Consider the following 14,476-nt stretch of genomic DNA (forward strand, 5'->3'; position numbering starts at 1 on the left):
CTGTTATGAGCCCAGAGGACCCCAAAACCCAGCAGCAATCGATATTCACCAAGACAAATGGTTACTAAAACAAAAGTTGTTTTTAATTATCTTTAATCACGAAAACAGGATCATACTTTAACTTATCACTATTAACTTGCTTAACCTAACTTCTAATTCTAAGCGCACATGTAATGTGTGTGTATCTGTGTAGGTTTAGAAGTGTTCTTTGATTTACAGTCCAATCTCACTTCTCAACTCTCCAAGTTCACTGATAATCAGGCAATTCTTATACTGTGCACAGAATTTAACATTTTTGAATTTCAACAGGCTTTGGTGCTTGAAAGATAAATGGTTACTGGTCAGGAAGACTCTTGTCTGTTTTCAGAGAGATTTGTTGCTCGTTGGACGCCCACAACTGATTCCTTCTGAACAGCCACTTCAGTGTCTTGCTGATGAAACTTTCCCTGTCGGGGTTCTCCAGATGATAACTTCTTTCTTTCAGGTCACCACAGAGTTCCTTTTTGTTTCCCTCATTTCAAGTGAAACATTAGGCAGCCAGTCCTTTCCTCTTGTATGCACCACAAGGACTTTGACCAGGCTGAACTAAGAACTCACAACCCATCTTCAAAATGGGGTTTTTCAACAAGCTTGTCAGCTTGTCCTGTTCCAGTCCCAGCTGTTGCTGCTGAACTGAATTCTCTCTCTTTCTCAGAGAAACAGTCCTATTTAACTCTCTCTGCTTGCAAAACCACACGACCATCTCAAAACAGCAAACTGTGGCTCTGAACCTAATCCTCCAAGTTCTTTTATCTGTTGTTTTTCAAAATAACAATCCATTAGTGAAGTCTCTATAGGCACTCCCCAAAGCTTTTGCAAAGCCCTCGGAGCTGGACTGTCTAGCTTGAGCGGAGCTTGAGTATTTTAAATGAGATGTTTTGAAGTGTTTGTATGTGGCCTACACTAAAAACCCTGCCTCAATTTATCTCTTTTAAAACATACAACACCACACAGTCACACCACCCACTTCCCTCTCCTTTTGGAGAGTTATCCCCGCCCTCTATCACTTCTTAGCCTTTTTTTATTGTGCCCTTGTTATATGTGGATTGTGAAGAAACGGGGCCTCCCTGCTTGTCTGGAATATTGTGGATTGTAGGTGGTCACGTGTCCTCCCTGTATGAAATTTATTCACCTGCCAATCAAGGTTGGACTCCAGCCACACAATAATGCACACCTTGCCGATGACTAATTTAAATAATTTAAGGTCATTATTGGCTAGATATGCAGATCAGAAGTGTATAAAGCATCAATGCACAGCACATTCTTTTTCTCTTCTTTGTGGTCCTTGCACCGGATATCACTCCACACCAGGTTGCTACTGTGGGCATTGCTGGATGTGTTGCGATTAAGGTGCAGTGAAGCTGCGATAGATTAGTACTTGCTGAGAGCCACATCCCCCGTTGGTACAGGGAACCGGGTTTGTATGAGCAAGTCCCTGTCTGTAGAGTGTGTACTTAAGTATGTGAGCATGTAGAGCATAAGCAGCCACTGATATCAGAGACCAACCTAGGTCCGATGTGAATGTCTATAATATTGTTTAAGTAATGTAGTAATCGAGAACTGTTTGGGATTTTCCCCCGTTTGTCTCCTGTGTGTTAATTAGTTATAAGTGATTTAAACACATGTCCAGACTTATCTCTCTTTGAACCCACTGAACCTGAAATTCTTCAACACGACAGTCCTCTCACTCTCATCCACCAACTACCTCTTGCCTGTGGGCCTGGGCTCCTCTCTCTGACCCTCGATCATTTTATTCAGCTGCCTGCCTGCTTTTTTGCTCATACCTTGATGAAGGGCTGAGGCTCTAAACACTGGTTATGTATCTTTATCTTTGCTCATAAAGATTTTCTGAGTTCCTCCAGAATTTTTATGTAAACTATAATCACAGTGCCTGCAGATTTTCTTGTTTCACTTTCTCACTCCAGCTCACTTTTCTTTTTAAAATATTTTTATTGAGTTTAATATAAATCCTACATACAAATTCATCTAATATAACATACAAAAGGTTATATCATATACATATCACAAATATAAATTAAAAACCTATTCATAATAATTTTATTTATTTATTTAAAACATCAAATTCTATCAATATGATCATTTACAGTTTATCCCTTTCTCATTATATATTCCAATATAGTTCTGGATAGAAAATAGATGAGACTAAATTAAACAATCCCTTTATCTAAACAAAGGGTAAATTCTATCTTAATTAATGAAAAAAAAACTCTGACTAATCTAACACCTCCCTCTAAACAATGTTAACTGGTAAAATTATAAAGATATGGATCGAATAGTGACCTTAAGACACCAGACAGAGTGTCACTGGTGCATCCAGACTTCTTAAATCTTCCACTCATTATAGTATTCTATGAATGGGCCCCACATCTTATAAAATTGAAACTTCCTATCTTTCTATCTAATGTTGTATCCAAGCTCAAACAGGACATAAGATCATGCAACCACTGGGCATGAGTAGATGAAAAGTCACCTTCAATTTCATTAAAATTGCTCATCTAGCTGTCAATGAGGTAAAAACTAAAATTTTCTCATGAGTTGAAGTCAAGAATATATCCTCTTCTCAAGAAAAAACAAACAAACCAATGAGAGGGCATGGTTCTAATTTGATCTTTAGAATTTTTGATAAAGTCTGAAAAATATGTTTCCAAATTTTTTCTAAATTAGGGCACTCCCAAAACCTATGAATCAATGAAACTTCAAAGATTTTTACACTTATCACATAGAGAATCAACATCTGGGTAAAATCAAGATAATTTGACTTTGAATATATGTATCCTATGCACCACCTTAAATTGTAACAAACAAGGCTGTCCCCAAAATGAGGATTAATTAATCAAGTTAAGAGTGGAAAACTAATCTTGGTCTGAAAAGGATATGTTCAAATTGCATTCCCAATCATTCTTAATCCCAGTCATTGAGGCTTCTCTTAAATCTAATAAATTATTATAATCCAAGCTGGGAGAACTGCAAATCAAAAAGTATATCGATAATATTTTTTTCCGAGATTAGAAGAAAATCAGAAAGCTTAGTCTGAACAAAATGCCTAACTTGTAAATATCTGAAAAATGTCTATTAGGAAGTTTAAATTTGGCTTTCAATTGTTCAAAAGAAGCAAAATTCTTTCAAATAAAAAGATCTCTATAACCTTTGATACCATTCCTTAAAACCTGCATCTATCAAAGAAGGTTGAAAAAGATGAGTATCTATAATATGACTGGCAATTACAGCTGTAGATTTAGAAAGGATACCTGAATCAATGAGTAATGATTTAAATCTGGTAAAGCTGAAAAACATTTTAAAAAAAAAATGCAGGCTTATCAGTATTTGGGGTGTAGACATTGGCCAGTACGACCATTTTGTTATATAATTTACTTTTAAGAATAATAAAACAACCTTGTTTATCTAAAGTACTGATATGAGGTATAAATGGAATATTCTGATTAATTAAAATAGAAACTCCTCTGACTTTAGCTTTGGATTATTTATACGAGTCTCTTGGGAAAAGACAGTATCTGCTTAACATGTGCCATTACCCTACAACGTTTGATTCTCCCATAAAAGCCTTTGACGTTCAAAGATATTATATTAATAGAAAATTCATTGAATTAAATAATTAATATCAATTATTGGATGCTCCAGCTCCACCTATCATTGCTCCAAAAGTCGCTTTTCGATCCAAGCTGAAATAAAAAAACCTACTAAAACAGAAACCCCCCACTCCCTCCTCCAGGCCTCCCCAATCTGAAGGTCACAATTGAAGTTGTGATCTGCTAAAAAAAAATTTAACCCAAAATGCTTCTGCTGCTGGTCTTATCGCACCAAGAATGATTTGTAATTTTCCACTGTTATGAGCCCAGAGGACCCAAAAACCCAGTGCCAATAGAAATTCACCAAGACAAATGGTTACTGAAACAAAAGTTGCTTTTAACTATCTTTAGACATGAAAACAGGATCACACTTTAACTTATCACTATTAAACCCCCTTCTAATTCTAAGTGCACGTGTATATAATGTGTGTGTAAGTTCAGAAAGGTTCTTTGATTTACAGTCCAATCTCACTTCTCACCCTTCCAAGTTCACTGGTTGCAGGCAATTCTTATACTGTGCACAGAATTTAACATTTATGAATTTCACCAGGCTTTGGTGCTTGAAAGATAAATAGTTACTGGTCAGGAAGGTTCTTGTCTGTTTTCAGAGAGAGATTTGTTGCTCATTGGACACCCACAACTGATTCCTTCTGAACAGCCACTTCAGTGTCTTGCTGACGAAACTTGCCCCGTTGGGGTGCTCCAGATGATAACCTCTTTCTTTTTTCAGGTCACCACAGAGTTCCTTTTTGTTTCCCATATTTCAAGTGAAACATTATGCAGCCAGCCATCTCCTCTTGTATGGACCACAAGGGCTTTGACCAGGCTGAACTAAGAACTCACAACCCATCTTCAAAATGAGGTTTTTCCACAAGCTTGTCAGCTTGTCATGTTCCAGTCCCAGCAGCTGCTGAACTGTAAAACTGAATTCTCTCTTTCTCTCTCTCTCTCTCACACACACACACACACACACACACACAAATCACATGACCCTCTTAAACCAGCCAACTGCACTTACGCAGACTGTCTCCGGACCTAATCTGAGTTTCTTCACCTGTTGCTCTCCAAAACAATAATCCATTACTCCACAGCATTTCCAATTAACACCTACTTGTGAAGTCCTTGTATGCATTCTTCAAAGTTTCTGCAAAGTCACCTGGAGCCTGAATTGTCTGGCTTGAGCAGAGCTCTGCCATTTTAAATGAGATCTGTTTTGAAGTGTTTGTATCTGACTTACACTAAAAAAAAACTGCCACAATTTATCTCCTTTAAAACTTATCTATATACAAAATAAAATATAACAATAATCTCTCACACCACATCTAAATAATTTAAAGTAAAATTTAATCAACAAGAAAATCCAACCTATTCATAAACAATCCTTTTATACACATGTACAAATAGTAATTTCTGATTTCAATGTCCATTGATACACATTATAATAATTGATATTAAAACAAATAAATCCATCATTATATCAATGACTATAAAGTACATAGAAAGTTGGGCAGAATATTAAAACTGGATCTAAAAGAGAATTCAGTAGATAGAAAAAGGGGGGGGGGAGAAACCCTCCGCAACCAACAGCATTCTATACACATGCTCAGTGGGAAATTTTTCAGTTGTGTAAATAAACCTTTTATGCATATGTATCGTAATAGAATGCCTGTTATTATTACATGAATAACTGATATATATATAAATACTTATAAACATCGTATATAACATGCTCAATAGCATCCCTTTGTTCTCTACCATGTTAACCTGCCTGTACTTAAACGCCAAGAGAGCCTTTCAATATCATCAGTCTTTTATTCATTTCTTTAATAGGTAATATCCCAATCTCACCATAAACCATTATTTACTTTATATTAACTATGTGTAGAATAATGTTGTTAAAACAAAACCATTAAACAAGCAGATATTCCACACACATGCTCAGTAGTAGTTTCTTTGTTCTCAACCAAACAAAAACCATACATACACATCGTGGGAACCTTACCAATTCATCAGTCCCTGCTCATTATTTTAATACATAAATCCCATTCTGAGTCTATAACTTATTTAGACTACATGTATATTAATACACTGTTAAAGCTAAGCTGATAATTACGACGATATACTTCATGCATGCTCAGTGAGTATTTCTTTGTTCTCAGCCATGCTAGAAACCCTTTCAATTCGAACATCCATTAAACCATTCTTTCTTTGGCTTGGCTTCGCGGACGAAGATTTATGGAGGGGGTAAGAAGTCCACGTCAGCTGCAGGCTCGTTTGTGGCTGACAAGTCCGATGCGGGACAGGCAGACACGATTGCAGCGGTTGCAAGGGAAAATTGGTTGGTTGGGGTTGGGTGTTGGGTTTTTCCTCCTTTGCCTTTTGTCAGTGAGGTGGGCTCTGCGGTCTTCTTCAAAGGAGGTTGCTGCCCGCCAAACTGTGAGGCGCCAAGATGCACGGTTTGAGGCGTTATCAGCCCACTGGCGGTGGTCAATGTGGCAGGCACCAAGAGATTTCTTTAGGCAGTCCTTGTACCTTTTCTTTGGTGCACCTCTGTCACGGTGGCCAGTGGAGAGCTCGCCATATAACACGATCTTGGGAAGGCGATGGTCCTCCATTCTGGAGACGTGACCCATCCAGCGCAGCTGGATCTTCAGCAGCGTGGACTCGATGCTGTTGACCTCTGCCATTTCGAGTACTTCGACGTTAGGGGTGTAAGCGCTCCAATGGATGTTGAGGATGGAGCGGAGACAACGCTGGTGGAAGCGTTCTAGGAGCCGTAGGTGGTGCCGGTAGAGGACCCATGATTCGGAGCCGAACAGGAGTGTGGGTATGACAACGGCTCTGTATACGCTTATCTTTGTGAGGTTTTTCAGTTGGTTGTTTTTCCAGACTCTTTTGTGTAGTCTTCCAAAGGCGCTATTTGCCTTGGCGAGTCTGTTGTCTATCTCATTATCGATCCTTGCATCTGATGAAATTGTGCAGCCGAGATAGGTAAACTGGTTGACCGTTTTGAGTTTTGTGTGCCCGATGGAGATGTGGGGGGGCTGGTAGTCATGGTGGGGAGCTGGCTGATGGAGGACCTCAGTTTTCTTCAGGCTGACTTCCAGGCCAAACATTTTGGCAGTTTCCGCAAAGCAGGACGTCAAGCGCTGAAGAGCTGGCTCTGAATGGGCAACTAAAGCGGCATCATCTGCAAAGAGTAGTTCACGGACAAGTTGCTCTTGTGTCTTGGTGTGAGCTGCAGGCGCCTCAGATTGAAGAGACTGCCATCCGTGCAGTACCGGATGTAAACAGCGTCTTCATTGTTGGGGTCTTTCATGGCTTGGTTCAGCATCATGCTGAAGAAGATTGAAAAGAGGGTTGGTGCGAGAACACAGCCTTGCTTCACGCCATTGTTAATGGAGAAGGGTTCAGAGAGCTCATTGCTGTATCTGACCCGACCTTGTTGGTTTTCGTGCAGTTGGATAATCATGTTGAGGAACTTTGGGGGACATCCGATGCGCTCTAGTATTTGCCAAAGCCCTTTCCTGCTCACGGTGTCGAAGGCTTTGGTGAGGTCAACAAAGGTGATGTAGAGTCCTTTGTTTTGTTCTCTGCACTTTTCTTGGAGCTGTCTGAGGGCAAAGACCATGTCAGTGGTTCCTCTGTTTGCGCGAAAGCCGCACTGTGATTCTGGGAGAATATTCTCGGCGACACTAGGTATTATTCTATTTAGTATATTTATCTTTGGCTTGGCTTTGCGGACGAAGATTTATGGAGGGGGTAAAAAGTCCACGTCAGCTGCAGGCTCGTTTGTGGCTGACAAGTCCGATGCGGGACAGGCAGACACGATTGCAGCGGTTGCAAGGGAAAATTGGTTGGTTGGGGTTGGGTGTTGGGTTTTTCCTCCTTTGCCTTTTGTCAGTGAGGTGGGCTCTGCGGTCTTCTTCAAAGGAGGTTGCTGCCCGCCAAACTGTGAGGCGCCAAGATGCACGGTTTGAGGCGATATCAGCCCACTGGCGGTGGTCAATGTGGCAGGCACCAAGAGATTTCTTTAGGCAGTCCTTGTACCTCTTCTTTGGTGCACCTCTGTCACGGTGGCCAGTGGAGAGCTCGCCATATAACACGATCTTGGGAAGGCGATGGTCCTCCATTCTGGAGACGTGACCCATCCAGCGCAGCTGGATCTTCAGCAGCGTGGACTCGATGCTGTCGACCTCTGCCATCTCGAGTACTTCGACGTTAGGGGTGTAAGCGCTCCAATGGATGTTGAGGATGGAGCGGAGACAACGCTGGTGGAAGCGTTCTAGGAGCCGTAGGTGGTGCCGGTAGAGGACCCATGATTCGGAGCCGAACAGGAGTGTGGGTATGACAACGGCTCTGTATACGCTTATCTTTGTGAGGTTTTTCAGTTGGTTGTTTTTCCAGACTCTTTTGTGTAGTCTTCCAAAGGCGCTATTTGCCTTGGCGAGTCTGTTGTCTATCTCATTGTCGATCCTTGCATCTGATGAAATGGTGCAGCCGAGATAGGTAAACTGGTTGACCATTTTGAGTTTTGTGTGCCCGATGGAGATGTGGGGGGGCTGGTAGTCATGGTGGGGAGCTGGCTGATGGAGGACCTCAGTTTTCTTCAGGCTGACTTCCAGGCCAAACATTTTGGCAGTTTCCGCAAAGCAGGACGTCAAGCGCTGAAGAGCTGGCTCTGAATGGGCAACTAAAGCGGCATCATCTGCAAAGAGTAGTTCACGGACAAGTTGCTCTTGTGTCTTGGTGTGAGCTTGCAGGCACCTCAGATTGAAGAGACTGCCATCCGTGCGGTACCGGATGTAAACAGCGTCTTCATTGTTGGGGTCTTTCATGGCTTGGTTCAGCATCATGCTGAAGAAGATTGAAAAGAGGGTTGGTGCGAGAACACAGCCTTGCTTCACGCCATTGTTAATGGAGAAGGGTTCAGAGAGCTCATTGCTGTATCTGACCCGACCTTGTTGGTTTTCGTGCAGTTGGATAATCATGTTGAGGAACTTTGGGGGACATCCGATGCGCTCTAGTATTTGCCAAAGCCCTTTCCTGCTCACGGTGTCGAAGGCTTTGGTGAGGTCAACAAAGGTGATGTAGAGTCCTTTGTTTTGTTCTCTGCACTTTTCTTGGAGCTGTCTGAGGGCAAAGACCATGTCAGTGGTTCCTCTGTTTGCGCGAAAGCTGCACTGTGATTCTGGGAGAATATTCTCGGCGACACTAGGTATTATTCTATTTAGTAGAATCCTAGCGAAGATTTTGCCTGCAATGGAGAGCAACGTGATTCCCCTGTAGTTTGAGCAGTCTGATTTCTCGCCTTTGTTTTTGTACAGGGTGATGATGGTGGCATCACGAAGATCCTGAGGCAGTTTACTTTGGTCCCAACAAAGCTTGAAAAACTCATGCAGTTTGGCATGCAGAGTTTTGCCGCCAGCCTTCCAGACTTCTGGGGGGATTCCATCCATACCTGCTGCTTTGCCACTTTTCAGTTGTTCGATTGCCTTATATGTCTCATCCAGGGTGGGAACCTCATCCAGCTCTAGCCTTAGGGGCTGTTGAGGGAGCTGGAGCAGGGCGGAATCTTGGACTGAGCGGTTGGCACTGAAAAGAGATTGGAAGTGTTCTGACCATCGGTTGAGGATGGAGATCTTGTCGCTGAGGAGGACTTTGCTGTCTGAGCTGCGCAGCGGGCTTTGGACTTGGGGTGAGGGGCCGTACACAGCCTTTAGAGCCTCGTAGAAACCCCTGAAGTCGCCAATGTCCGCGCTGAGCTGGGTTCGTTTGGCGAGGCTAGTCCACCACTCATTTTGGATCTCCCGGAGTTTGCGCTGAAGATGGCTGCATGCGTGACGGAAGGCTTGTTTCTTCTCTGGACAGGACGGCTTTGTAAGGTGAGCCTGGTGGGCAGCTCACTTCTTTGCCAGCAGCTCCTGGATTTCCTGGCTGTTTTCGTCAAACCAGTCCTTGTTTTTCCTGGAGGAGAAGCCCAGTACCTCTTCAGTGGATTGCAGTATGGTAGTCTTCAACTGATCCCAGAGGGTTTCAGGGGACGGGTCCGTGAGGCGGGTTGCAACGTCGAGCTTTGCTTTGAGGTTTGCCTGGAAGTTTCCTCTCGCTTCGTCTGACTGCAGGTTTCCAACATTGAACCTCTTTCTGGGGGCTTTATTGTTCCTGGGCTTTGGCTTGAAGTGAAGGTTGAGCTTGCAGCGAACCAGCCAGTGGTCAGTGTGGCATTCCGCGCTAGGCATGACCCTGGTGTGGAGCACATCTTGTTTGTCACTTTCTCGCACCAGGATGTAGTCCAGGAGGTGCCAGTGTTTGGATCGGGGATGCATCCAGGTGGTCTTAAGGCTGTCCCTCTGCTGAAAAAGGGTGTTTGTAATGACAATCGCTGTTCTGCGCAGAGCTCCAACAGGAGGCGCCCATTGTCGTTGCACTTGCCGACGCCATGCTTGCCCAGGATTCCTGGCCAGGTTTCTGAGTCTTTGCCGACACGAGCGTTGAAGTTGCCCAGGATGACAACCTTGTCGGCTGTAGGGGTACGTTGGATGAGGTTGCGCAGGTCGGTGTAGAACTTGTTCTTTTCTGCTGGTTCCGCCTGGAGGGTTGGAGCATAGACACTGATGAGGGTGATGTGACGCTTGTTTTGAAGTGGGAGTCGCATGGACATGATTCGGTCCGAGAGGCCTGTCGGAAGGTTTTCGAGTTTGGAGGCAATGAAGCTCTTGACCATGAAGCCTACACCAGATAGGCGTCGTTCATCCGAAGGCTTGCCAGACCAGTAGAGTGTGTAGCCCGCGCCGCGTTCTTGGAGGCTGCCTACATCTGCCAGGCGGACTATTTAGTATATTTACCTTATAATTAAAACTGCATCTTAACAAAGGAACAATTAAAAACTATAAATAAATTGATACACTAAGAAGACTAACCTAAAAAGCGCATTTAGATCTTGTGTACACATGCTCAATTAAAATTCTTTATTCTCAGCCATGAATAGAAAAATTGATATCCTAATGAATATTTAGGAACCTCTATAAGTGAACTGAACCTTACAAATTACAATAAAGCATCAAAAAGGAGTGGGAAAAAGGTATAGTTTCAAGCTCAGAAATAAAACAAAGGAAAAAACCCAAACAATTCCCTCCTCTTCATCAAAACCCCTCAGAGTCCGATCAACTCTTTGTAGACCACAAAAATTAACTCATTCAAACCCCAGCAGTAAGATAGCAGCAGCTTCTTCATCAGCGAAAACTCCACAGAATTAAGGAACTTTTTGCAACCTTTCTTTAAAATGATCCTCAATCGAGCAGGATACAACAGACCTGGTTTAAAACCTTTATTATAAAGTTCAGCCATGACTCATGGTATTTCTTCTGCAGTTCCATCACATCCAGACAGTAATCTTCAACAAATCTGATGTGGTGGTCTTGATAACTTAAGTCTTACTTTCGCTGAATTTCAAAGATGATCCGTTCTTTCTGCTGGAAATAGGTGGAAGCGAACAATCACTGGTCTTGGATGATCTCCGGAAGATATACCTTTGGAAATGGAGCATGAGGTGCTCGATCGAATAAAGGATCCGCACCCAGAAACTCTTTTCCAATCACCTCAGTAAGTAGCTTGGTAAAAAAAAAATTGTACAGATGACTGTCCTTTCTCAGTTCCTTCTTTTAATCCCAAGATATGGATATTATTACGCCTGCTCTAGGCCTCCAGGTTGACCAGACGCGACGTTAACTTTTCATTGCTGTTAGCCATTTCCTCCAATCTTGCTTCAAACCTTTCCAGATTTTTGTTCACAGAGCTCCTCTCTTTCTACAGAGAACGCCATGTGCCCTTCTAATAATCGATCTCTTTCTAAAGCTTTACAAGCTCAATGTAAAATTATTTCATGCTCTTCATTAATTTTTCCGTAAATTCTTGGAATTGAACCTTCATCATTCTGGTAACTTGATCAATGTTTCAGCTTCAACTTGAAGTTCCTCTTCAACTTCAAATTCCTTGGTCTCCTTCGCAGTCTTAGCTGCTTTTCTGGACATTTTCTTGATAGTATTGATACTAAGAAACAGTGAAACCAAAGTTTAACCACTTTGATATCAAAAAAGTTGGGTTAATGGTGGAAATTGTAAACAGTTGATAGGAGCCCACAACTACACCTTACCAGCCAAAAGTTGCTCATTTTAAGATAATTGTCACATGCAGTAAAAATTCTCAGGATAATAAGTGGCATGTTGTATTCATGAAATTAATGTGCCAAGCAATGATCATCTCCAACAACACTGTTGATACTACAATTACTGAGTTCCACACCATTGATCAAAAACTAAGCAGGACCAGAGACATGAACACTGCGGCTGCAAAAGCACACCAGAGGCTAGGCTTCCTCTGGCTAATCTCTCTCCCCATTCAGTCCAAGAACACCAAATGTCAAGGACACCTGTGATAGACTGCTGTTTAAAGATTGGAACTCTGCTTTCAATACTATAGTCCCAAGCAAATTTCAAGATCCAGGCTTCAATGCCCCTTTCTGCAATTGGATCTTTAATTTCCTGCCTAACAGATAGCAATCAGTGAAGACAGGTAACAACACCTACACAGTCACACTGAACAGCGGCGCTCCTCAAGGATGTGTACTCACTCCCCTGCTATACTTCCTCTACACCCACAATTGTTCTAGTGTCATTTTCAAATTTTTGAACAACACCACAGTAGTGGGCCAGGTATCAAATAATGATGAGACAGAATACAGAAAAGAAAATGAAAGTCACCAAGGTAAATTCTCACTCAACTTCAATAAGACTAAGGAAGTAATCAGTAACTTCAGGAGAGAGGGCAGAGTCCTCATCCTTGTCCACATTAATGGGACTCGAGTTGGAAGAGTTCTTAGGAAAATGCATCTCCAATGACTTGACCTGGGTTAAGCATACTGATTGCCAAGAAAGCACACCAATACCTATACTTTCTTAGTTCAGCATGTTACCCCATTCAACAACTTCTATTGATGCATCTTTGAAAGTATGCTTCACAGCCTGGTATCGGAGCTGCTCCCCTCCAGATTCGAAGAAGCTACTGAAGGTAGTGAATGCAGCTCATACATAATGAAAACTTCCCTCTCTTCCATGGATTCCATCGGCTTCTCCCTCTGTTAAAGAGCCAGCATACTGAAGGACCCATCCAGACACACTTTTTTTCCTCCCTCCTCCCATTAGGAAGACTTTAGAGTGCCAAAGAATCCACCATCAGGCTCCTGAATGGACCCCATGACAGAATTGCCCTTGCTTAGTGTTAATTGATCCCTTCATTGTAATCCTCCGCTCTGTAAATTGTGCTCTATACACGCCTGTATGTAATGTTAGAGGTAACCTGTTCTCAATGCACTGGGTGTTTTGTGACAAATAAATTTAAACTTAAAACTCCTGACACCCTAATCCTTTTCAATATTTACACATTACAAGTCAAGAGAGTGATGGACTTGCCTGATGAATCTGCTTGACACCATAGGCAAAGCAGAGTACCACTTGATTGATACTCCATTCACTAAATTTATTCCTCCAGCGCACAGTGGCTGCAGTGTGTCCCATCCACAAAATGCACTGCAGGATTTCCACCACAAAGAAGGATGGAAGGGCATGCCGAGACCTACACTGCATCTTTTCCCTCGTTGTACATGAATTGGAAATTCATTGCCACAGGATCTAAATCCGAGAATTCCCTCTCCAAAAGCATTGTGGGAGCACGAGAATGCAGTTCACCACCACTTACTTGGGTAGTTAAGGATATAATCCTGGCCTCCTTCTTTAGACACAAAACAAAATTCAAATATTAGATATCCCCTTCTTAAATGCTCCTTGCCCCGAATTTTCAGGCAGAAACAGTGACAAAGAGATCTGTTTTGACACAGAACATAACATTTCACAGGAAATGGTCTCAAAAGAACCAAAAGAGTAGCTGCCCTTGAACATTTAGAAGGACTTACTTCAGAGATGTTTTTGTCGGTCTCTCTTCGTTTTTCCTGTAGCTTCCTTTCAATACCCACAATTCCAACAGCCCTCACTCTTCCTGTCTGTAAAAAAGAAGGAAACTCTTACTAATTTCACAGTACAAATTCTACAACTTAAATTCATTGTTTTTGTTCTTTCACGAATACAAATACTTCCTGCTATTTCTGACTGCTAAAATAAACTATAAAGGGAAATCAGTTATTTTTTACTAACAACTGTTGAGACACAGAGAAGCCATAACTTGTTTGCGTATAACTATTATTTTCTCTGTTGCTGAGAAATGATAAGCAACGTTTTCTTCAGACCTCTGCTGTGTTTCCCCAGGAGTGCTTCAGTGATTCTCTGCCTGAAGGAAGCACAAAATCTGGACCTTGTATTTCTATGTTTGGCATTATGTATAGAGAATTCAAAACATACTCTTATTAAATAATTTCTCCCCATAGAGATCTTTGTGTCTGTCCTGATCAAACTTGGAGAAAATATAACCCAGTAGGATGACGTAAGGATCCTTTTCCTTTATTTTAAACAAATAGTTTAAATTGAAATAACCTCCGTCTCAATGAATCTGACAATGTAGAACTAAAGGCAGTACAAATATGACACATACTGAAACTATGATCAACTGAATGTACCATCAAGGTACCGGATTGAAATATGGAGTTTTAAATTTCATCTGATCAAAGTTACATTGTGCCTAGAAATACCTTCACCCAATAATAAATCACAAAAACACTATCAATCAACAGTTGGCCAGTTGAATAAGCAAAGAAAAAAAATGATGGAATTCCTTTTGTTCGATCATCCCTCAAACAGCTTGATACATTAAATGTGCCA

The 14,476-nt window shown here is 41.9% G+C and overlaps 1 protein-coding gene across 2 annotated transcripts in view; it reads right to left on the reverse strand.

The window, feature by feature from the left end:
* The window catches only part of vps36 (vacuolar protein sorting 36 homolog), a 68,118-nt gene that overhangs the window by 22,701 nt on the left and 30,941 nt on the right, over positions 1 to 14,476 (reverse strand). For both annotated transcript variants that reach the window (XM_069891748.1, XM_069891749.1), the window contains one exon: positions 13,618 to 13,704. In XM_069891748.1, the coding sequence (XP_069747849.1) occupies positions 13,618 to 13,704 (87 nt within the window). The remainder of the gene's footprint in view (positions 1 to 13,617; positions 13,705 to 14,476) is intronic.

Source organism: Narcine bancroftii, chromosome 7 (assembly GCF_036971445.1).
Source record: "Narcine bancroftii isolate sNarBan1 chromosome 7, sNarBan1.hap1, whole genome shotgun sequence".
NCBI lineage: Eukaryota > Metazoa > Chordata > Chondrichthyes > Torpediniformes > Narcinidae > Narcine > Narcine bancroftii.